This window comes from Xenopus laevis, chromosome 8L, assembly GCF_017654675.1.
Source record: "Xenopus laevis strain J_2021 chromosome 8L, Xenopus_laevis_v10.1, whole genome shotgun sequence".
Lineage (NCBI taxonomy): Eukaryota > Metazoa > Chordata > Amphibia > Anura > Pipidae > Xenopus > Xenopus laevis.
Window position 1 is genome coordinate 102785493 of NC_054385.1, and position 25378 is coordinate 102810870.

A 25378-nucleotide genomic window follows, 5' to 3' on the forward strand; every position below is an offset into this window, starting at 1 on the left:
TATTTGATCAGAATGGTTAGTGGCAGGTCGGGAGATGGGAAAGTCCGATCGTACGATGATCTTTGCGTCTATGGCCAGCTTTAAACAGGTTGTCTCAATGCGCATATCTCTACTGCATGATCCCTTCACCACCATTCTTCACCAGACATTTGGTGTTTGTGACTAGCTAGTGGTGGGACTATTGGGGGTGTGGGCTAGGGGTGTGTGATTGCACCAGGGTCATGCTTTATCCACATTAATGATAAGAATATTGTAGGGAAGGGATGCAAAGAGTCCATTAGGGCTATAGTTATGTTACTGTGGTTGGGTGCTGCAGAAAAACCTATTTGACTCTTGTGAAAATTGCAGCTTGGGTGACAATTTACCACGTGGCAGTATTGTGAAAAGAAAAAACTTATGTGGGTACCCCATGTGTTGTTTATTATGCCACCAATATGGTTGCTATGTTAGTTAGCAGACCTGTGATCAAGGTTTTCTGGTTGGCCCCTGGCACCTCAGTCTGCCACCACCATCTATTCACATTGGTTTTCAGCATTTTCTTTGACCAAACTGGCCACAACAAACACAGCCACAACAGTTATTAAAACTAGAGACATGTGCTAATGAATGCGATAGATCTTCCCCAGTGCTCATTTGTCTCTAGGTGCCAAGCAGATGCGAGTAATTCCACCCTGCAGCTTATCACTGAGCCATTCAGGCTCACATGGGGAGGACTGTTTATCAACATTCTAAATCATTTTTAAAAATGCCTTCAAGCATGTAGATATTATTATTACAGTATTACAAATGTAGGGGTCTGTTAAATTAGCCACTCCTAATAATATTGGCAGGCAGATCCCCAGCGGTATAGATGCCTAAATGGATCCTAACAGGGGACCTATTTCATTATTCTGCTTTAAGCTATGCCCTTGGTGTGCACAATAGTGACCAATAGATGCTAAAGTATAAAACCCTTTGAAGCCATTCGCTCAGGGTCCATCTTGGGCTGACTCTAGCCTGAGCAATGGCAAGCTGTAAATGGGGGCTTTTGGTACGGGGTGGGGTTAGTTCTCCTTTAAACTGTGCATTCAAGTTTAAAGGGGAATGTAACACCACCAAACAATGATAAATAAAACTGTCCAGAATACTATTCTGAGCACCCTCTCAAACCACATAACCCTTTTCTCTATAATGTGTTCACAGTACCATCAGTCAGCTCTGTGCTGCCATATATTATAATTAGCTCTCTCCACTGTGGCACTCCAGTGGATTTTTTATGGACCCCATTCAGTTAAAGGCTTCATAGACTTCACTATATGACATCATCAATTTAATTCAATCTAGCCTTTGAACATGCGATATGAGAAATAATTGTCCCACTACATGTAACAAGTTAGACAGCCCTGCTCTAAGATATAAATGCAAATTGTTGGACCAGTTACTCCAGTGTTTCTCAGACTCGGAGGCATGCTTGCTCTTCTGTGAACCACATCACCCCACAAACAAAAGATACAAGTGCAAGCTTTTCTTTTCACCAGTGTGTCAACATTTGAGTTTCTTAAAAGGAAAAGAGCATGCATATTTTTTTGTCAAGCTTAATTTATAACTTTTTGAAGGAAATCTAAAGACCCAATAATATATATTTATACATATTTTTTTGACTGTTTTCTGGCACACCCAGTTTGGCAGGCTTATTAAAAGAAAGTATGACTCCATCTATGTATTTTAATTAATATGGTCCTAAATTTTTTACGTTATTCTATACCTAAGCTTAAATTATTATTCAGGATGATATTGGTTAGTATCCAAGTAAAATGTGACCCAGTTTTATTTCAATGTCACAGACTGCCCTTTCGTAAAATTAATTTTGTTAATTTGATTTATTTGCATGCAGGAGGTGGCGAAGTCATTAAAGATGTTTTCAGAACTTCCTCTGGTCTCCAGGCTGGTGTCAACGAAGAGGTGTCAAGTGCTTGTGATAATAAAACCATTGTGGGGAGGCCTGACCGCAGTGGTTTGCATCTCAGTCTGGAAATACATGTAAGTTTGGAAATTTGGCAATCAAGATAGTGTTTGGCTGATCTTCATGAACCACACTGTCTGGGTATGTATGCCAGGTGGGGGCCAGTTGAGACAATACCATCATGTTGTCCTGTCTGATTGTAGATGATCGGTATTATTGGAAAAGTTTAACTGCAAACACAGTGCCATGTTGTTTTGGAAAATGAGGTGAAGCTGCGGCTCCTCTTGCATTTTTCATCATTTAGGTGCTCAGCTAATAATGGAACAGTGAAGGGTGGCAGTATCATTTAATTTGTCCTGTAGGATGATCCATCAGTTGCTGTTCTAGATATTCAAGTGTACGGCCACCTTGACATTGGTCGCACAGTAATCAACAATGCAGCCAATGGATATGAAAAAGCAAAACCTGCTTGTTTTAAATTTCCATAGTATGTTCTGTTTTGTAACTGCCATGTGTTTAGGCAGAATCATAATGTATGGCAAGTAAGATATATTAAGCAAAATAGAAAATGTAATGTATTGTTTTCTCTAAAAAAAGTGAGTGGCCATGTAACAACCTATAAATCCTTATAAGCAGTATAATGTACATGCTCACACAAAAATATGATTTATTAGCAGAACTATTACCTTTTAAACTGTGGCCAGCAATTATGCCTTGTATCATGTATCTGTCTGTTTCCTCCAGGTACTTTGTAGTAATGTGCACCCATCCTAACCCACCTGTTCACAACCCTGGGCTGACCGGGGCTGAGGTTGAGAAGGGATTTTACAACCTGAACCAGCCCCAGTAATTGTTAATGCCCCATCAACAATGAAGGAGTCCAGCCACTGAGCTCAAATAAAAGTATTACCCCCACCTGACCTGGACCTGATGTGCAGGATTTTTGGCTCCCTATGATACTGACCCTGCTGTGTGTTTTATAAATATGATAAAGGCTTCTTCTGTCTGAGTCAGCAGCTTATCTGCCCATGGATGGGGCACTTCAACAAGCTTACCCAACCGGAAATCTGGATGATATCTGGCCAGCTTGACTCCACTGGTGCAGGGGCTTAAATGAATGATGAACAATCTCTGTTAAGGCACTGTATAAATGTGGCAGCGCTATATAAAAGATAGTAGTATCAGCTTCCTGTTTAATCTGGCCATACACAGGCAGATTTACGTTGCAGATTCAGCACCTTCAGGCTGAGTTGGCAGCATTTCTGTCAATTCCTGATGCTCACCTGACAGATATTTGGCTGATTGAATCATGGAAAATCATGTTGGGTAAGGACCACATTGGCATGTAAATGAATAGGCCACTGTTATGAATCTGTGATTTTGGCCCTGCACATAGGTGGTGAAATCGGGCAAAGATCTGCTTGTTTGGAGACCTTAAATGATAAATTATACTAAATTGATTTACAACTAGGGATGAGCAAATTTATTCACCAGCCATGGATTCGCCGCAAAAAAAAATTTGCGGGCAAAAATAAATTTGCGGGCAAAAAACACCAATAAACAAAACACCCATTGACTTTAATGCATTTGGAGAAAAAAGTTGCCATAAGAAAAAACACCCATCGACTTAAATGCATTTGGAGAAAAAAGCCGCCATAAGGAAAAACACCCATTGACTTTAATGCATTTGGAGAAAAAAAGTCGCCTTAAGAAAAAACGCCCATTGGTCGGGAGATGAGACACCCCGAGGAAGAGGAGAGTGTGTGCCCTCACCCTAATGCATTAGGACAAAAAAGTCGCCATGAGAAAAAACACCCATTAACTTTAATGCATTTTAAGTGAGAAAAATTGTTGCGCGCGTAAAAATTTGTTGCATGTAAAAACGCCCATTGACTTCAATGCGTTTCGCAAAATTTTGCAGTTTTGCAAATTTTTCCAGAGTTTTGAGGATTTTTCGGCAAAGTGAAATGAGACAGATTCACTCATCATTATTTACAACTTTTTAAGTACAAATGGGGCTTGTGTACTAAACATCAGAGCAGGTTGGGCAATGTGCCAGAAGTGTGTATTGGTGCAAGTATCTTTGATGAATGTTGTCAAGGGATGCTTGATTTTATTGCATCACAATTGCAGTTTTGCTAAATGCAAACATTAAATAAATCCCAATAAGCTGATCTAGCTTTTTAAAATGATTTCCTTTTTCTCTGTAATAATAAAACAGTACCTTGTACTTGATCCCAACTAAGATATAATTAATCCTTATTTGAGGCAAAACCATTCTATTGGGTTTATTTAATGTTTACATGATTTTCTAGTAGACTTAAGGTGTGAAGATCCAAATTACGGAAACCCAGGTCCCGAGCATTCTGGATAACAGGTCACATACATTTTTTAAGGGCAAAAACTTGAATTTTTCATTGAAAAAAAAAAATCCGCCAACTCAGACGTGTCCAGGTCCTGTATTAGACAATGGGAGAGGGAAACATTTGAAGTTTTTGTGGTCTGCGCTGGGTTTAGTCTGAAAATCAGACTTTTTCAGGGTTTTCGGGCAAAATCTCGAAGAAATCAAGCAGTTCAGGAAAAAAACACCGAAAGATTTGAGCGATTCGGGTTTTCGATTGATTTTATTTAGTTTTTCCACAATCCCATTAATTCGGGTTATTTTATTCATAAATAAAGTCAAATCGAGCATGTTTGGGCGTCGTTTTTTTAAAATATTTTTTTATTTTAGTAAATAACCCCCTTAGTGGGCAGAACTCATCTTTCACCCCTATGTTTGGAAAGTACTAAAATATATTGCTATGGGAACTGGGAATAAATGTATGTGCCACTCATTTTCACCTCAGATTCCTGCAGATTTGATATTAGGAAGATTCTATTTTAAGAAGAGGTGATTCTGTAGTGAACCAATGCTAACACTTTAAGAACTCCTGGATTTTCCTGTAAGTGCCGGCCTGATAATTATATTACACTAAAAGACCATGTCATTTTAAAAGGATTCCTTAACCTTCTTCCTGGCCTGTTTGTTTTCCCTCCCCACCCTGTGGGTGTGTTCAGTAACCTGCTATCGCTGAATACCTGTTACCTGCAAGTGGGAGGCACAGTAATATGAAACCAGCCTTGCTGTCTCTGAACGATGACATTTACATTCCACAGAAAAACTGCAGCAAGTCGGAAGAGGGAGATCTCATCGTTTCAGTTGACTGCTCGTTAAAATCCTGCTGCTTATTTCTGCTTTGTGCTAAAGTTGTTGTCTTTGGATCCCATTGAAGACACGTCGACCAGGGTTGGTTTGCCTTTTTCCTCTTCAAGTTAACTTGTGTGTTACGAGAAGGAGTCTGAGCCTAGAAAGCCGCACGGATTTTGCTTTTCACAGCCGAACATGCCTGACAGAGTCTTTGTGTGTCATGTGCATGTAATTAAAACTGCCAAGCAACTACAGAGCTTCTATTTTACAAGCAGGAAAACAGGAATTCTCCCGTTGCTGTGGAAAGTTTCCAACTGACAGATACAACAAGCTGACTGATTTTATTTTCGATTTTCTCTTTAAAACATTTTAAAAAGTTTCATCTGCACTGTTACAGAAACATTGACTGCATTTATATAACTCATTTATTGCAGAGATACGGCTCAGCAGGAGTGTCTAACGACACGCTGGAAGGAAACTTAACTGACTCATTTGCTTTTGATTTGTCAATGGCCGTTCTGTGTTTCATTCTGCAGATCTCCCCCAGGCCCAACGTTTAAGAGCTGGTTAAACCTGAGACATGGCTGCAAAAGAGCCAGAGGCAGCAGCATCTGCTTCACTAGTTAAGCCTGATGCATCAGGTCTGTCTATACTAAGTAAATTTTCCATAAAGTCATTTTTTGGAATCACAACAAAGTTAGACGGCCAGAAAAACAACGAAGGGAATGCTATTTTGAAATCTTTTAAATCACTTGGAAATAAAGTAGAATTACAGACAGACCCTGCTAGCAGTGCACAGAAATCAAGCTGTGAGAACTCAGTACCACATTCTGATATAGCAGGGGAGGAGGCAAAGGACCCTGAAGAGACAAAGACAACCACTCCTAAAGACGTACAACTTGGACAGGTGGGAGGCTCAGATCTGCATTTGCAGAAGCACAGCTTAAAGAATCTAAGTTGTGAGAATGACTGGGATTCACAAGTCACAGTAGGACAGGCTACAGCAGGTGACATTGAATCGGACAAAGAAAACCCTGAGACGGATAACCTAGGTGGTGCAGATGTACTGTTTTTAGATGAGCAAAAGCATGAAGAAAAGGGAGTGTGCACAGAACTTCTCACAGTTTCAGATACTTCTAAGGATGAAAAAGCTGATACACATTCCATTTCAGAGCACGCAGCCTGTGATGCTCCCAGCACAGGACTTAATGACAAGGATGATTTTCTTGTACGCGGTATTCTTGTACAGACAACAAGTGATACAGAGTCTGACTGCGAGGATACAGAGCAAGTCACAGGCCAAAAGAGTGCTCCAGTGTCTAAGAATTTCTCTGCATCTCATGTGTCATTGAACAATAGTCCCAAACAAGAGCCAGAAGCAACAGGTCCAGGAAAAACAGGGCACATGGAGGGAGAAGACAAAGAACAATTGGATACCAATAGCTCTGACTCTTTGGAAGCCCATATGGAATCACAACAAGTCATTACACATGAGGCAGATGTTAACAGTCCTGAAGTCAATTCAGTTCCAGACTCTGTAACTGCTACACCCCATCCTGAACCTCAGGGGGAGAAGACTTATGCGCTTCCGGCAATTTTTAGTGGCCTGCGTGTACACAAGAAAGGGGCACCTGTGGACGATAGGGATATGGTTACTGTAAAGCCAGGGGATAGTGATTTGGCATTACTTAAATTGTCCCAGACAGCTCAAAAATCCAAAGTCTCCATTGAAACAGTAAGAAAGCGGGAGCAGAAGAAGTCAAATGAAACCAGACCAAGTTCAAAGTTCATGGAACAACTTTCTCAGCTACTGAGCTTTGATAACCCCAAGCAAGATGAAACACAGGAGGAATCTACAGAGCAAAGTGTTCCAAATGGCACTGAGCAGGACCCTCGGACTGTTCCTGAGGACAAATCAGAAGCTAACTCACAAGAGACTGCAATGGATGCTTTCAGATCCTTTTTCATGATTGCTCCCAAAAAGACAATAATGCAGGATTCCCAAGATTTGGAAACTGTCAAGCGCAAGCAAAAGAATGAGAAGGAGACACTCAAGGCTATCTTTGAAAAGCCTCGACCCACAGACCTTGACCTGGCATCGGATGAAAAGAAAAATGTATGATTTAAAACTTTTTGTAGTTTTTTTATGGGAAATATGTCACATTAAAAAATGTATACTAAGTATATGGATTACATTTACCATCAATTGTTGGGAATACTAAGTGGTCATAAATAACATTGTAACAGGCGGTATATAAGGAACAGCTTGTAAATTAAGGGTGAGACATGTTTAATTGATACACACATCTACTACCTTTTTCCACAGTGCACCATGCACCTTCGTTGATTGTGTGCTCAATAAGGGGAACTTAAGGCTTACAAGTATATAATATTGCCCCTGAGCAATTTCGCATTTAATTTGGATTTTTTAAAATGATCGTGAAGTCTATTTCTCTGCTGGCAGCCCAAGGACAGAGCAGTGTGCCAGGGTCAATGTTTTGCCAGCTGCTGCAGAACTGGTACTTCTAGTAGGGTATATTATGAGAAAAAGTGCTTCTTCTGATTAAAAGCAGGCCTAGTATAACAGTATTAAATAAAGTGATTGTGCTTATGGAGTGCTTTTTCTACATCTGAATCAAATAACTTTATTTACCAGTGTTACTTTATGTAATAAAACAACCTTAATTAGGTGTATATAATTCATATATCTGACAGTGTGTGGTCTAAAGCAAAATTTGTAGATGGCTTTATTGTTTAGGATGTGACATCGGGAATTATCCTTAGGGAAACTGGTGCCTTGTTTTTTGCTTATTATTTGTACAAAGGCTTCATCTGGCTCTCATAAAAATATTCTTTTGTCTCCTATCATCCAGCCTGACCTCAGTCCTACTGATGGAGAAGACCGAACCCCAGGACGACTCCAAGCTGTGTGGCCACCGCCAAAGCCCAAAGATGAAGAAGAAAAAGTGGGTCTGAAATACACTGAAGCAGGTAACTAAGCATATAAAAATTTCAAAGGTGGGGAGGGAGATTCTGACAGCAGCACTGAAAACATGCAGTTTGTTCAGACAGGTGTGATATGTTCTGTAAAGAATAACTCTGTATGGAACTTTTTTTGATGTAATAACACCCATTGTTATATTGTTATGTTTTATAGCAGAATGTATACTATACATTATAGGGATAATTTACTGCAACCCTGTATAGAAATTAAAAAATAGCCCTTATATGAATCCATATTTCATCTTATCAATGAGAAAAAGGAGAGCACTCTAATGCAGATTAACTGCAGTTAATCTGCATTAGAGTGCTCTCCTTTTTCTCATTGATAAGCTGATATTTGGGATGACAGTGCATCCATAGGTAAAGGATTGACGCATTCGCTATGTGTTGTGGGAGGCTGTGCGCTGATTCATCAATATTGTCTATGAATCCATATTTCATATCAGCTCCACTATTAAAAAAAGCATGTGTAACATTTGGCGCTTGAAGAAATCATAAAAGTGGGCACATTTCTGAGTAATCAGAATTACAGGCTCCACTTTAACAACATACTCCTCCTAGCTTCCCCAGTGGCTTCCTTGTTTGATGGACACACAACTGAATAAAGGTGGAGGTTAGGAGTGCACACCCTGATATGAGTGTTTGATGGGTGGAGTGGTGATGAAAGGTGCATTGCACTCATGACTGTGTATAAAGCACCAGTGAAAGTCATGAAAGATACTAGTAGTTGTACTCTTCAATTTAAAAAAATAAATGCAGAGGTTACCATTACATTCAAAATAAATGGTGAAAAATCAAGCCATAACTAGAAGATGACCCTTATGCTTATTCTTTATGAGGGAGAGCAGAATTACTAAATATATGGAGTGAAAATAAAGTTCATAATTGTGAAATATAGTGCTATGTATGCCGTACTGAAGTGATATTAAAGGACATGAAAACCCCTCACACAAAAATTTAATCACCGAAGAGCCTCTTTGAAGTCTCTAAATACCTGCCACTCTGGTTGTTCAAAGGTTAATAGTAAGGCTGCAGTATTCCCTTAATCACTTAGGATTCCTTCGGCTCCTCTAACCCACTCTGCCCCCTCCCTCAGAATTTCCTTTGGCTGTTGGCTACTGAGCATGCTCAGTTCTTCTCAACTCAGATTAATAAAAACACCCTCCTGTCTAGTAGCCAATGAATAAATTGCATTGCTGGTTCCCATAGAAACTCTGCTCTAGCTGTCTGCTCCTATTTTTAAATCCTAACCCCCTCTTCTGAACTCAGAGTAACCATTACAGTGCTCAGTCCAATCAGGACTTGTCATCATAGTACATTATTTAACTGTGTGAACTTTACATCGCATATATGGTGTTTGAAGATATAAATGCACTGATGATGTGTCAGAGGGGAAATGGCCCGCCAAATGAAACCTATTTGTTTAAGGGAAATGTGATGGTTCTGGTAAATGGAGGGGATGTATGCAGTACAAATAATGACATTCGGGTGGTGGAGATGTGCCCAACTTATATACATGGTAGGAAAATGTAGGCTTCACATGTCCTTTAATAGATATATATGCTTTGCTATTTTAATCAATGTGCACAACGAAATGTAGTGAAAATTACTGGCCAGTTAGTCTTATATGCAAAAGTTGCTGTACTAGTGCCTTCACAAGGCAGGTCCAGCCATTGAACCCGATTGCTAAAATAACAAACCTCTTATTTGTCCACACGCACACACACACACACACACACACACACACACACACACACACACACACACACACACACACACACTACACTTAAATGTAGAAGTCAAGACTTATAAGTTACCGACATCAAACAAACCAAACATCACATGGGCAGTGCCAAGCATCGACCTGAGTGGGGTACCATTATACCATAGAGTGGTGAAAATACATCCTCTGGACTGATAATGGCATTTCACCATTTGGTGATGGAAAGGCCTAATATTGGCAGATACCAGGAAAACGGTAGCTGCCTGAATAATGAATACATTAATAATAACAATGGTAAAGTTTGGTCTGGAGCTATTTCCATTGTTTGGGCTGGCTTCTCTGAAAGCAAATTAAGGGTGCAATAATGACATTATTGACATTTTTGCTCCCTACTTGTGTACAGAATTCCAAAATGCCAACTGCAAGCCTGGCCTGATGGCTCAACATTGGTTCCCAGTCTCACTAAGACTATTGTGGCTGAATGGAAGCAAATTGTCCCAACATCTTTTGGAAAGGCTTCTTAGATGATCAGAGCCTGTTATAGCATCAAAAGCAGGACCGCCTTCATATTAATACCTGTGGTTTGGGAATGAGAATACCCTTCATATTATGTGGTGATCATACCACATAATCATAATACATTTAGGGGGCATATTTTTACAAAGAGGGTGAAAAGACAGTTATAAAGCTAGCTAGAAACTCCATAGCAAATTATATCATGGATTTTTCATTCGTATGGTCCTTGATTTTTACAAACAGGGTCGGCTAGGTTCTACTACACTTGTACTTTACAGTGAGCAGCTTGCTGTAGTTCAGGACACATTTGCATTCTCTGAAACCCAGCCATTTTATCTGCCACTGTTATGGTGTGTGCTTGTGAAACACAATGGAAGCTTGTGCAGTGGAATTGAAGCACAGTCATGTTTCAATGGGAGAACAAAAATAGGTTTTCAGTTGGCTGCTTATTCTAGACAGATGCAAAAGGAGTGGAACCAGTTTGTCAGCTTAATGAAATTGTGTGAAACAAGTGGAGTAATGTCCACTCTCCTCTACCTCGAAAAGTTTTATAGCACACATAACCAGTTTAGAGGCGGACCAGTTATATAGCAATAACACTGGCTTAGTCTTATCTTTTATCTGTGTATGAAAAGCATATCTGGTACATATTGGCTGAACTAAACAGTGCAGTAAAATGTAATATATTTTCCTTTTGTAAATCACCTATTCACTTTTATAGACACAGAAAGAAGCTTGTTTCGTACTATTTACGTGACGTCACATTTTCAGGAAATAGACAAATGATCGTCTGCAGTGTGAGAATTGTCAGGGCAGAATATTTGCCAATGATTGGATGGAGCAAGATTCATTTAAACAATGGGAAGTGGCACTGAAATTTTATAATTTGTTACTTTAAGAAGGCCATAGACCAGTGATCCCCAACCAGTAGCTCGCGAGCAACATGTTGCTCTCCAACCCCTTGGATGTTGCTCCCAGTGGCATCAAAGCAGGTGATTATTTTTAAATTCCAGGCTTGGAGGCAAGTTTTAGTTGCATATAAACCAGTTGTACTGCAAAACAGAGTCTCAATGTTGGTTGACAATCCCCATAGGGGCTATTAAAGGCCAATCACAGCACTTATTTGGCACCCCAAGAACATTTTTCATACTAGTGTTGCTCCCCATCTCCTTTTACTTCTGAATGTTGCTCACGGGTTCTAAAGGTTGGGGATCCCTGCCATAGACGGTCGTGCAGATATATCTTTATGTCCGACAGATGATTGTTCGTTGCAATCTCCCGACCTACAACCAACCATTCAGATTAAATAAGGTAGTAAAAAGAACAAATCAGATGATGTCCTGGCTATTAATTGACAGACTGCAATTGTACAATGTTATGTCTGACAAATACTTGTAACGGTCATCCACTGATATTGACAGATAGACAATACATGCAGAGTTATTATCGTTAGCCAACAGAAATCTGCTAACCTGTCCAATCGACTAAACAACCAATTGCCATGGTACGACAATCCAGACACGGTCTGAAAATCATATGAAGACTTTATTTTTGCAATTTATGGCCAGCTTAAAGGTCACCTGTAAGGATAAGACTCCACGGGCGATTTACGTGCGATCTGACGTGCTGCGCAAAAACGCAGGCGTCACGTCGGATGCAACAGAAATAAGGCAAGTAATAGCATTGTCGGATGGTGTTGCAGTGTTGATCCGACGCGACACGACTGTCGGATACAGACGCTGCACGCTGCGTCTGCATCCAATAGTCGTGTTGCGTCGGATCAACGATTCGACTTCATCCGACCTTTGTATATCTTACCTTATTTCCATCGCATCTGACTTGACACCTGCTTTTTTGCACAGCGTGTCGGATCGCGCCAAAAATGGCCCTGTAGTCCTACCCTTAGTCGAAAATATTTTCTCCAGCCAAACATGCGGGCTAATAAAGTACTTTGGCTAGGGAGAATATTTTCACCTAAAAGGTGCCCTTAAGCCTGGCCATAGATGCAAAAATAAAGTCTTTGTATGATCGCGGAGGGGTAACAGCCCTGGACAATCACACCAGGAGGGAGCTCCCAGTGGGTGCAGCCATGTTGCGCAGAGCGCATGTGCATAATGAGCTTCTGACATCACGTGTATGTGCATAATGAGCAAGTTACGGCATTCGCTCATTATGCGCATGCTCAAACCAGTAGCTCCCTTCCGGAGTGGGTGTCCTAGTTCTGGTGGGGGGCAATTAAAATGAAAAAAATAAATACTACTGTTACCTCCAACTGGAGTACGGCTCTATTAGCCCGCACCTTTGGTGCTCTTTAATTTGCTACATTTCTCAGCAGCATCTGGGAACTGCAAGCAACTATAGTATCAATTATATCAGCTGCCCTTAATTGGATGATTATGTTCAGCAGGGCCAAAGAAAACAAATATTTCAACAAATGTATCAATTAATCTATGATTTACATCAGTTTACAGACCCCCGTCCCAGAGCTGCTTTAGAAAGAAAAAAAAAAGAAATTATCAGGCAGGTTTATCAAAATGTGAGTTTAGGGTAGGGCACACTGGGCAATTCGGGGAGATTTAGTTGCCTTGGGACTTATCGCCTTGTCTTTGCGTCGACCAATCTCCCCGAACGCATTCCCTCTCTCTTACGCTGGCTAAAATGAAAAATCACCTGCGCTAAAGCATACGTGGCAATTTGTTTTCCGAAACGTGATTCATATCTCCCCGAATCGCCCAGTGTGCCCCTACCCTTAGAGTCGAATAAATAAGATCTCACCCACATTCTGTTAATTCCTATGGGATTTTTAGAACCGTATTTATCAAATGGTGAGTTCTAACTTTCACCCATTGATAAATAAAATTCTAAAAATCCCATAGGAATGAATAGAACGTGAGTGAGTTTTTAATTACTAAGCTTTACATTTTGATAAATCTGCCTGTTAAATTTCAATAATATTTCACAAATAGTAAATAGAAAGTGATTGAAAAAGTCTTTATTTCTGATAAACTAAAAACAACTCAACTGAAAAATTGTTGGGAGGTGAACAACCCCTTTAAAAGGCATGTGAATATAAAAATACATTTTTGTCTGATGAAGGAGAGTATAATTGTTAGCAAATTTCCAATCTACATTTATCAAAAAATGTCAGTGGTTTTAAATTTTTGTGTAAATGTATTTGCAATTGAAAGCAGATTTGTTGACCCTTGAAATAATGCAGTAGAGAACAGTCTTGCATCCATCTTCACGTGTCAGTTAATTGGATGGCTCCGACTAAATTGTTTCAAAATTCAGAAGCACCAGGGCAGAGAATAGAAATGACAGGCAGATACTGCTTTCAATAGAAAATATATTTAAATTCTTTTAAAACTTATAATCAATGGATATTGGTAAGTTGCTTATAATTACAATCTTTAATTAGGCCAAATGTAAATATTGTGTTCTCATATAGGGGCTTATTTTTGAAAAGAGAACAATGTGCAAATTTGGGTTGCCATCGGTTTTAAACTTGACAGCCCAGTTTTTTAAACGGACTGTTCAGTTTTAAAACCTGCAAGGTATTGGTTTAAAAACCTGATACATTCCTTCATGCTGTGTGTCGTGTGACTATATTTTTACATTTATTTATCCCAATGGCATATTCTTGCCTATGAATATCAAAACCTTGCCCCTAATATTATCAGCCCTCTCAATTTGAGGTTGTCTATTTTGCCATTTCGGGGCAGATTTATCAAGGGTCGAATTGAAAATTAAAATCATTTGGACCCTGACACTTTAAGAATTCAAATTCGACTATTCACTACCTAAAACCTGCCAAATTGCTGTATAAGTCAATGGGAGAGATCCAGGGATCAATTTGGAGATGTTTGCAGCCTTTCTGACATTCAAGAGAAAAAACTGGAATCAAGTTTGATCGAATTAGATTCGAGCTTTCAGGTCATTTTAATTCATCTGAATATTAAAAATTCGATTTTAATATTTTTTTAATTTATGGGAGTATATGAGAGTTTTAAAAAACTCACATGAATTCGAAATTCGACCTTTAATAAATGTGCCCCTTGCTGTATGCAGTCTTATTGAGCATTACTAACTGTGGAGATTGAATATAATGGTTTGTAATTGAGTAGAATGTTGTTTCCTAGTTACTTCAGGATATAATGTTGTGGCATTCAGTATAATGTTGTTTACAAGTAACTCACCAATTACTGATATAATGTTAATGAATATGTAACCAGGAAGTATGTAGTTATGCTCTTTGTCCAGCCATCAGGTAGGACACCTTTTAGGTGAGGCTAACATAGACAGGTCTGTAGGCATTCCTCTCTGCCCATAACCCGTCTGATGTAACCAGATATAATTTTGCATATACTAAAAATAGCTGGATGAGCTTTAAACCAAATATATGTTTATGCCATTATTCAACTAAGATAAGGTGGGAGTTGCATATGTCAGACAGGATCCGAGCTAACACCCTTCTATGTTTGGTTCAACTCCTTTTGCAAACATGATTGTGCAGAAGCTCAGTTTAACAGTCTGACATGCTTCTGATCTGAGGTAGATTTAACAGTTAGCTGTGTTACTGCAGTAAGATAATTGCTCAGTTTGCTAGCTAACTAGCAGCATAAATTAGTTATGACCCTTTATATATTTGTATTAAATTCTAGATTTATGTTACAGAGATGCTGAAGCAGTGGCGGAACTACCGGGGGAGCAGGGGGTGCGAGCAAGGGCCCGCACCCCCTCAGGGCCCCCCCGGCAGTTCACGCGCCGCTAATTCCCGGCCAGTTCCGGGTGTACGGAGGGGGGCGGGGGGCCAGGCTGCGCGTCCTGAGCCAGGGCCCGCCCCCTCTAGTTACGTTTCTGGCTGTAAGGTTATCTACTCTCGGAAGGCCCAGCACACTAAGCATTTTCGAGGCTGCCGTGTACATGGTGGTGCCAGGCTCAGTAGTCGGTAGCAAACCTCATAAATGGCTACTCATAAATTCTGCCCCATTCATTAAGTGCTGCAAGCATCAGTGCAGTTAAAGGAGAACTAAACCCTAAAAATGAATGTGGCTAAAAATGCCTTTTTTATATACTGAACTTATTGCACCAGCCTAAAGTTTCAGCTTGTCAATAGCAGCAATGATCCAGGACTTCAAACTTGTCACAGGGGGTCACCATCTTGGAAAGTGTCTGGGACACTCACATGCTCAGTGGGCTCTGAGCAGCTGTTGAGAAGCTAAGCTTAGGGGTTGGCACAAATTATCAAGCAGAAAATCAGGTAGACCTGTAAAATAAGATGATGCTACAGGGCAGATTATTAAATGCTGATGCTAGTTGCACTGGTTTCTGTGCTGCCATGTAGTAATTATCTGTATTAATGACGAATCAGCCTTATATTGTGACATTTATATTCTAAGGGTACTGTATATTGTGAGTGGGTCCCTAGGCTTAGTGAGAGACATCAGCACAGAGCATGTGCAGTGAATCAGCAGAAAAGAAGGTGGGGAGCTACTGGGGCATCTTTGGAGATACAGATATTCCCTGCTAAAATGCTGTGGTTGCCTTGGGCTGGTACAGAAGCCCAAAAAAAGGCTCTGCAGTTTTTCAATAGCAATTCCCTTACTTTTTATAGATATTCTTTGCCACCAGGCTAAGCAGAGGGGAAATTGTTTACCTATGTTCTCTTTTTTAAACAATTTATCGAACTTTTGAGCACAAACCAGCATAAAAAAAAACAAAAATCATGAAGGCAAAAAACATCTTCAAATGGTTAAAGGGATATCTGCCATTGACTTCTACATGACCTTAACAGGTTTTAGGTTGGGGTATTTTCGGAATTCAGGTTTTAAGCAGCTTCGGGGAGTAATAAATCTAGAAAAATTCAAGTCCCCCCCCAAAAAAATTTGAGTCTACGCTCAAAAAAAACCACAACTTTACCTTTAATAAATCACCCCCTAAATGATAACATTGCACCCATCTGTATGAAATTAACGGTCCAAATGATGGAGCAGGTGAGAATTTGCTGGAAAGTACATGGGCAGTATCATATTTAAAGTTATGTTACTGTCAAATTATTGGATGCTTCCTACATGTGTTGCCCTTAAGAAAGCCTGGTGGTTTTGATTTTGGACGCTCCATTAATACCATTTTAGCAGTGGATGTATATATACATTGTCATAATAAGCCTCAAAGACCAACAGTGTCTGGTTTCACCCACTTTAAAGCAAAGCCATTTTGCTATTTCCATTTTGCTATTTCCTTCTAATGCACAATTTGATGCCCAGTATGCGTAGATTTACGTAAGTATGTGACCTGTAGGGACCCCAAAATTAAAATTGTGAATTTGGCTTTTCTTGGCTGACAATTCAGCTTCTGCAAACACAGCACCGTGCTTGTGTAATGTGTGTCATAACTTAGCACAACCCTATTATATTCTGCATTACCCAAAATTATGTCATATATATCATTCTCTCACTATTCCTTAATCTGCTCCTTTTTAATACCTTAATTTCTCTTTTTGTTTCCCCTGTTTTATTCTTCTCTCCTTTTCTTTATAACCCTCTCTGATGCCTCCACCTTCTTTATCTGTTAAACACTACTCACTAATCTCTTCTCTATTTCTCTCCCAGCAATCGTTTCTCTCTTTTTATCCCATTTATATTTAACTATATTATATTGTACCTCTTCATTTTACTTGCATGCAAAAGTGGAGAGGAGCAAAATAAAGAAGAAGTCTTGCATCCCCACTAAGGGGATACTATTACTATAAAAAAGTGAAGGGATGGCATCCCTGTGCATCCCTCTCCAATCCCAGGACTGCTGGACAGCCTATAGAAAGTAGAGCGTATTTTACATTATTTTACATGCAAGGTCAAATCTGGCGTTTGGGCACCAGAAAATAAAACACGTCCTAGATATTTTGCACCTGCAGGTACAGTGCAAAAAGTGCAATTTCACACCTAAATCAGCATGCGTTTACTCATTATTAAGTTTTTTTCCTAAACTTCAAGGAAATTGCAGTTGTATGGAGATTTGATTATTTACAAATTGGACGCAAGTTGCAGCAAAATGTACAGAGTGAGGAGTGTGTCATTGACTTTAAAGTTAAATTGGGGTATGATTCTTTGGATAGAAGTATGTTGCACTTATTGACATACCCCCCCCCATATGAACCCTGAAACAACTGCAACGTGCAGGGTTTCCTAATGCCAGTAGATACACTTGCATGCTAATCATCAGAGCAGAATGGGAGGATGCATTGGTGCCTGGCGAAAATATATGTAAGTGCATTTAGACACAAGTACCTTTAACGAATACAATCAATAAGCTCAATATTTGCATTTTTGTCTTTAAGTCACCAGAGGACAGCGCACTTGTTTCAGTGCAGAGTTCACTAGACTGCTAATCCTGTTATGCTATACTCACAGCTGTTATTAGTGGATAAGGCAAAAGAATGGCTGCTGCAGTTGCATAGACACGTGAACCCATCTCCAAGTCAGGAGATGCTGCCTCTGCTCCATTTGCTACAAGGAACATATAGATGGCCATGGAATGGAGTTCTACCCCATTTTAGCCCTAGTGTTGCTGAGCTATTGGACTCAAACTTCAAAAGGACGATATCACTTAGCTACTTAATGACTGAACATGGCTCTGCCTACTGCAGAATGGTCGATTTGGTGATAAATGAGCGTCTTAATTATTAATATTCTATTCCATTGCATTGCTCTCTGGCTCTGCTTGCCTGTGGCTGGCTGTCATCTTTTCTTAAAGGACCAGTAACATTTACATTTTTTGAAAAATTCGTTAGAAAAAAAACCATCCCCAAAACACGTTACCGTTTTCAATCGTGCTTCCTTTAGGTACTAGTGAGGCAATGTCACATGATGAATATCCATCCAGAATAGTGTCTGAAAATAATTTAAAGTGGACCTGTCACCCAGACACAAAAATCTGTATAATAAAAGTCATTTTCAAATTAAACATGAAATCCAATTTCTATTTTTTATTAAAGCATTCATAGCTGTTGTAAACTCATTTAAAAATCTCAGCTGTCAATCAAATATTGTCTGCCCCTCCTCTATGCCATGGGCATAGAGGTGGGGCAGACAATTACTTTCACTTTCCATTCAACACTTCCTAGATGTCACTGCTCTCCACACATTCCCCCAGTTCTCTTTACCATTTAATTGTGTAGCCAGGGCATGGGAACGGACATTGGGTCCCCTATTCTGGTGCACAAACAAAATTCTGAGATGATACAAGGCTTTCCTTAAAAACAGTGTCCACAAAATGGCTGCTGCCTGCTTGCTATCATCTTGAATTTCCAGACTGAAGGAAACAAGATTCAAATAATTTATACAGTGTAATTAAAGTTCATTTTGCTTGACTAATGTGATAAAATAGGATTTTGAATAATTGTTTTGGGTGACAGGTCCCCTTTAACATTTCTCTGAGGTCACAACCACCCTCACACTTCTGGGATCATCCCTTTCCTCTCTAAGGGCTAAACTACACAGGCACTCTGTAGGATGTTGTTGGATGTCAACAGAACACATCCTACAAGTTGGATGCAGTCACATGGGTCAAAATATAGCGGGACTGATACAAAAATCTGATGTGTTAACTACATGGAAGATTTGCAATCGGATGCCACAGGGCTGTCAGATGCAAATGCAGCAAGCTGCATCTTCATCCAACTAGACAGAATCTGATTCAACTGTTTTTCACATTGAAATACGTTGACTGTCAGATATAGATGCATGAATAAACCACACCATCTCTGACTTTACATTATAGCTATGGATATCAGATTTTGTAGGAACCAATAAAATCTCGTGCAGTTGTGTGGCATGATCAGATAAAATCTGACCCACAAAATCTGATTAAAATCCCCCATGTAGTGTAGCCATAAAGGTTGACATTGCTCAACCATAGACAATTGCTGGTACCAATAGAAGAAAACACCAAGCAAGCACAGTACAAAATATACATTAAATCCCTTTGTTTTATTCACACTAGCTAGGTAATAGGAGAACCAAAGTTTTTGCTAATACTGCACATAAACTTGCCTCTAGGGCAAGGTTAAATAAAAGGGAATTCATGTTGTTGTCCTGATGAGATGGAGGCATTTTGATGTAATCCTTTTGGTTAGTCTGCATTGTAGAATGTTCCATACCAATTCCAGAATTCGTTGTTAACATTTTCCCTCAGATGACCTCATTTTTTCTAGGTCACTAGGATTCAGTATGCCTGCATCTGTGTAAAGATACTTAGGAAGCATATAATGCAGGGTACGGTCCATTAACTATAGCACAGGTATTGTATGGTTTGGTACTGCAGAAGGAAATCTACATTCATTGAGGAGATGCCAAAATGTTAGCCCCCCCCCCCCACACACTGTTATTTTCCAACCTCTCCTGCCTTTTTGCAACTTTTGGGAGTCACAGACCAACCATAAACCCTCTTACTCCATAAAACTAGATTGTACATTGTTTTTATGCTGTTTTTATGCCTGACCCTGACTGACTATTAATTTTCTAGTCTGTCATTCAAACCAGTGCCTGGTTGCTAGGCTGTATTGGAATTGGATAAGCCTCAGAAATTCTAGACTGCTTTATTATGAGTTATTTCCAAGTCATTGGATTTGTAGGTGGCAAACCACACACCACTGAATAAATGATGTCTTGTTATTATGCACACGATTATTGTTTTAAGTCCCGTGGATGTGAAATTGTTAGAGGGTAGGGGATGCCATTATTTATTGATCATTTCAGAGACAAACGTGTCAAATGTTATCTTACAGAGTATCAGGCTGCTATCCTGCACTTGAAGAGAGAACACAAGGATGAGACAGAGGAGCTGAAGGTAAGGAATTGCAGTCACTTGCATTGACTTTTGTTTTGTTAATTCCATAGCCTTGCCAAAGCCTGGCATGAAAAGAATATGTATTAGAGCCACCATAGATCCTTTGGCGAAATATTTGCATGCAACCTAGTTAAAATATTATTTCTGTCTTATAATTGGTGAGTTGCTTTTGTTACATGCTGAAATTACATAAATATTGCATCATGAAAACTGAATATCCGAAGTTTCCCCGCTATGTTACTTAATAATATAATCACTACCTGTCAGCATTCTGTATCAGGTAGCTTTGGACTTAAAGGAGAAGAAAAGTCATTTTATACTTAGGGTTGCCAAAAGTTAGGCACCCCAAAGTGATTGTACATACTGACTCTCATGGCCGGTACTCTTATCAGCAGAAAACTGCACTGGCCTGGAGTTATTCAAGCGAGCACCACAGAGCAATCCTTTTCTTGCTTCTTCGCTCTTTGAATTTCCTGGGTCAGACGCATGTGCAGTAACTAACCTGAGAAAGGCTGACAGAGGCATTGGTGGGAGTTGTATTTCAACCTGCAAGATTACAGGTTGGACATTGCTACTTTCTGTATTCAGATAAGGATTGCAGCCTTTCTGTTTTGCCAGTGACACCCCCCCCCCCCCCATTTCCTAAATGTGGCCTTGATCGTTATCAGCACACAACAGGAAAACAGAATCCTGTTTGTATTTCACAAAGATTTTAGAGTGAAAATACTAATAAATAACAGCAGAATTAGGCTGAAAAAAAGCCTGTAACCCTGTAACACTGTAACTGGTATCAGATGTAGGAAGGGATGTGCACAGCTGTTCCCTTCTCTTGATCCTACACGTGCTTGATGTGATATCCCATTATCATTAATCTATCATATGAAAAAAAGTATCTGATGGGTTGTGGTGGATTGCTACACTATTTTATAGTTGGTCCTCTGTCTGTGTTTGAGTGGATGTATAATTTACTTTATTGCTGTGAAGCAAAACATCTAACAGCAGTTGCTTTGTGTGTCATAAGTTACCCTGTTGTCAGGCAATAAACAAGTTGACATTTTGGGGGTTATTTATCAAAGGTCGAGTTTTTTTACCTGGAATAAACTTGCAACTCGAATTTTCGCTTATATATGAAAAACCCAAATATAAAAACTTGAAAGTGCAATCGGGGAAAGAACTCTAATACTAGAGTCACCCAAAGAAGAGATTTGTTGCTGGGCGACTAATTTTCCAGGAAAATTAGCGTGTGTCACCACCCTAAGTAAAGGGAAAAACACACACAAAATACAATTTTATGCCAAATTAAATATTAAAAATATTGTATTTATGGAATGAGGACATATTTTGCAGCACTTTACAAAAATCAGTGTCTACCCCAGTGGAACTTACGGTCTAAGGTTTTGATCACATTCAAACACATGGGCTAATTTCATCAGGAGCCATCTAGCTGTCTGTTTTTGGAGTGTGGGAGGAACCCAGAGGAATATCATACAAGCTTAGGGAGCACATACTAACTCCTTGCAGATAGTGCCCTGACTTGGATTGAACCTAGGATCTCAACTCTACAAAGTGTTAAATACTGTGCCACTATGTGTTAGAAAATAATTTTAAAAGTTTTTATTCCTGGTATGCTATTTGAAGTGTTTTGTGAAGAATAACGTTTAAATGAGTGACATCATTGTCCATGCGAGCATCTTGTCCATGTCAGATTGTTGACCAGGTCCAATAATTAGTGAATGGGGGCGGCTTAGAACATTGTGCATGGCTGGAGGGAAGAATGTCATCTCTTCTAGCTGTCAGCTCAAAAATTTTCAAGGTACTTAATGGTATCTCACCGCAGATGAAACCTGCATATGTCCTCTTCTAATTGTATGTAAATTAGTAATATTTTATATTAGAAGCATAAAATGCAAAAGTAATTTACAAAATGGCTTAGCAGAGCAAGTTTTCTTTGATGTTTAATTTTGACTTTAGAAATCATAGTGTTCAGTATTTGTTTTGACACCTTAACACTCTCACCACTTGAGGGCACTGCTACCCTCCAATTTTGTTCTGTAAGTTGAAAGGAACAATTTTCCTTCTGACTTCCACTATTTTATTTATTTTACAACACTCAGACTTGAGCCAACAATATTGTTTGCATGATGCCAGAATGTATATCAGGCATCACAAGTATGTGCAGCAGTATTATAGCCCAACCTTATACTGTACAGCGCAATGTAGAGGATTAATATGTAAAGCACTAATATCTAATAGTATCTGAGCTACAAACTCATATCCAAGCAACAAATACAAATTCAGTTGTGATAAATGGGCTTATTTCTGTGTGTTTGCATGTGAGAATTTTGGACATTGCTTGGAGATTTTATTAAAGGGGGAAATTATCTGAGGAATTCTTTTTGCATGGTTCCTTCAATACTCTACTCTTTTTTTCATTTAGACAGGTACTGTATGTGTGAATCTATCATTTTAAGTTTAAAGTAGAAGGAAAGGCTTGGTGCACTTGGGGTGCCAAGTGTTAGGCACACCCAAGTGATTGTATTGACTTACCTGAAACCCCGGGCCGGTGCTCCTATCAGCAGAAAACTGCACCGGCCCAGGGTTATACCAGTGAGCAAATACAAGAGTCCTCTGCACTCAACCCATTATCAATATATTTAAGACAGCGACATTTTGTGCATACTGCTACTAAAAAATGCCTTACCCTTTAAACAAAACAGGGATTGTTTGTCCATATATTGCAATATATTTAAGCTGGCCAACTACGTCAAAGTCATCCCATATCTGGCCAGTCCTATGCTCAATTTTATCTGATTCATTAAGAATTCTATTGCTTCATTATACATTTTACAAAGGGACTAGGTTTTACCTGCAACTTACTTGCTGCTTTCAAAGTAAACCCCCATACTTGGCTGCCCTTTTATTAGACACCAGTGGGATCACCTGACTATAGCTGGGAAGGGTGGGAGCTACAACATGGAGCTGGTCACTGCTCCTGTATAACTATAACAAACAAGGGAAAGTTGTGCTCACCACTATTTTTTAAAACCATTAGGCGGGGGTGCAATGAGGCTGTGACCACAAAATACATATAGTCAACTACAAGAGGTCCTCTGCACTCAACCCATTATCAATATATTTAAGACAGCGACATTTTGTGCATACTGCTACTAAAAAATGCCTTACCCTTTAAACAAAACAGGGATTGTTTGTCCATATATTGCAATATATTTAAGCTGGCCAACTACGTCAAAGTCATCCCATATCTGGCCAGTCCTATGCTCAATTTTATCTGATTCATTAAGAATTCTATTGCTTCATTATACATTTTACAAAGGGACTAGGTTTTACCCGCAACTTACTTGCTGCTTTCAAAGTAAACCCCCATACTTGGCTGCCCTTAATGAATCAGATAAAATTGAGCATAGGACTGGCCAGATATGGGATGACTTTGACGTAGTTGGCCAGCTTAAATATATTGCAATATATGGACAAACAATCCCTGTTTTGTTTAAAGGGTAAGGCATTTTTCAGTAGCAGTATGCACAAAATGTCTCTGTCTTAAATATATTGATAATGGGTTGAGTGCAGAGGACTCTTGTATTTGTCTATATGTATTTTGTGGTCACAGCCTCATTGCACCCCCGCCTAATGGTTTTAAAAAATAGTGGTGAGCACAACTTTCCCTTGTTTGTTATAGTTATACCAGTGAGCACCACAGAGCGATCCTTTTCCGGCTTCTTCTTTATTTAAATTTCCCGGGGTAAAAACATGCCCAGTTGAACGAAATAGCCAACTTTTTTGTTAAATTTTGGCTTGTCATTCTACTGCGCATGCACAGCCGCACGAAGGAGGAAGACGGAAGAAGATTGTCCGTGGTGCTCACTGGTATAACCCTGGGCTGGTGCAGTTTTCTGCTGATAGGAGCACCGTCCTGGGCTTTCAGGTAAGTCAATACAATCACTTGGGGGTGCCTAACATTTGGCACCACCAAGTGCACCAAGCCTTTCCTTCTCCTTTAAGAGAAAACAAAATCAAATCCAATCTTTAGCTAAATACTAAAGGTAAAAAATCCCTATCCTTAGACATAAATAAAGGAAAAGTATTAAGCTTCTTCATCATGGTCAGACAGGTATTAATGCGCTATATTTACATATCACCATTATGTCATGTACTACTTCAGTGATTGTATTATTTTTGTCATCAGTACAAAGCTCAGTAGAATTGGTAACATTTCTTTCCATTTCAGATTTTCATACTGATTTCCTTTTAAATGGTGCCAGTTATAACTTGCTTTAGTGCCAAATGTGCATTATTTTGTACTTGATAATATTTGCTTGTCTAGAGAAATTCCCTTGTAATTATATGCCCAAAAAAAACCATAAACTTGGGGACTGCACTGTGGTTACGTGAGTGCAGTGCTGTTCAGTATATACAGTAGATATGTATGTCAGTTACTGCAACATCTGAGCTGGATGAATGGATGAATTGCATGCATACATATGACAGTTGGTAGGCTATTCTTTGCCCAAATCAAAATATGCCTTCGGGCAAGGTCATTTTTTACGTTGCATTTTTAAAACCATGTATTTGGCACAAAATGAAGCCTTACCCAAAATAATGGAATGTACACTATAGCAATTCCCACGGGGCACTTGTGAGCCAACATCCGACATGCAACGCCAGTATTTGCGGTTTTCAGCAGAAACACTAATACGCCAATGAAACGTCCAACTCTATGGGATCTGCAGGTTTAGCAAAACACTTTGCTGAAATACGCAGCATATTTTCAATATGGCAGCCAAATTCTCATGCAATGCATTGTGTTTGTACGTATTTGCAGCGTTGTATGCTGGTGATGTAATTACGTTGCGTCAGTCAGGCTACATTTTGCATGTAAATTGCTTTTCCACTTGCCTTTTTTCACAAACATTTGCTAAAATTGTTTCAAATGGAATTTTGGGAAAAGAGTAAAAACCATAAATGCATGTAGGGAAAAGAAACCTACAGGCTCAAAAATGCAAATTATCATGCGGTTTCATTGGCATATTTACGCTCGACTGTGCAATTTTAAAAACGCACCTAAAAATGCCCCTTGTGACCTCCTGACTGGTGGGTGCAGGTCCCACTGGGGCTACCACCCCAGGGGCCCCCGCAACGCCCA

General features: G+C 39.5%; 1 protein-coding gene across 2 annotated transcripts in view; it reads left to right on the forward strand.

Annotated features, from left to right (window-relative positions):
* The window catches only part of fmn1.L (formin 1 L homeolog), a 139127-nt gene that overhangs the window by 40430 nt on the left and 73319 nt on the right, over nucleotides 1-25378 (forward strand). The window contains exons 3-5 of one of the 2 annotated variants that reach the window (XM_018231168.2): nucleotides 1874-2019; nucleotides 8003-8120; nucleotides 20156-20217. In XM_018231168.2, coding sequence (XP_018086657.1) covers nucleotides 1874-2019; nucleotides 8003-8120; nucleotides 20156-20217 — 326 coding nt within the window. Of the gene's footprint in view, nucleotides 1-1873; nucleotides 2020-5041; nucleotides 7246-8002; nucleotides 8121-20155; nucleotides 20218-25378 lie in introns of those variants that run through there. The other variant, XM_018231169.2, reaches the window with a different exon arrangement.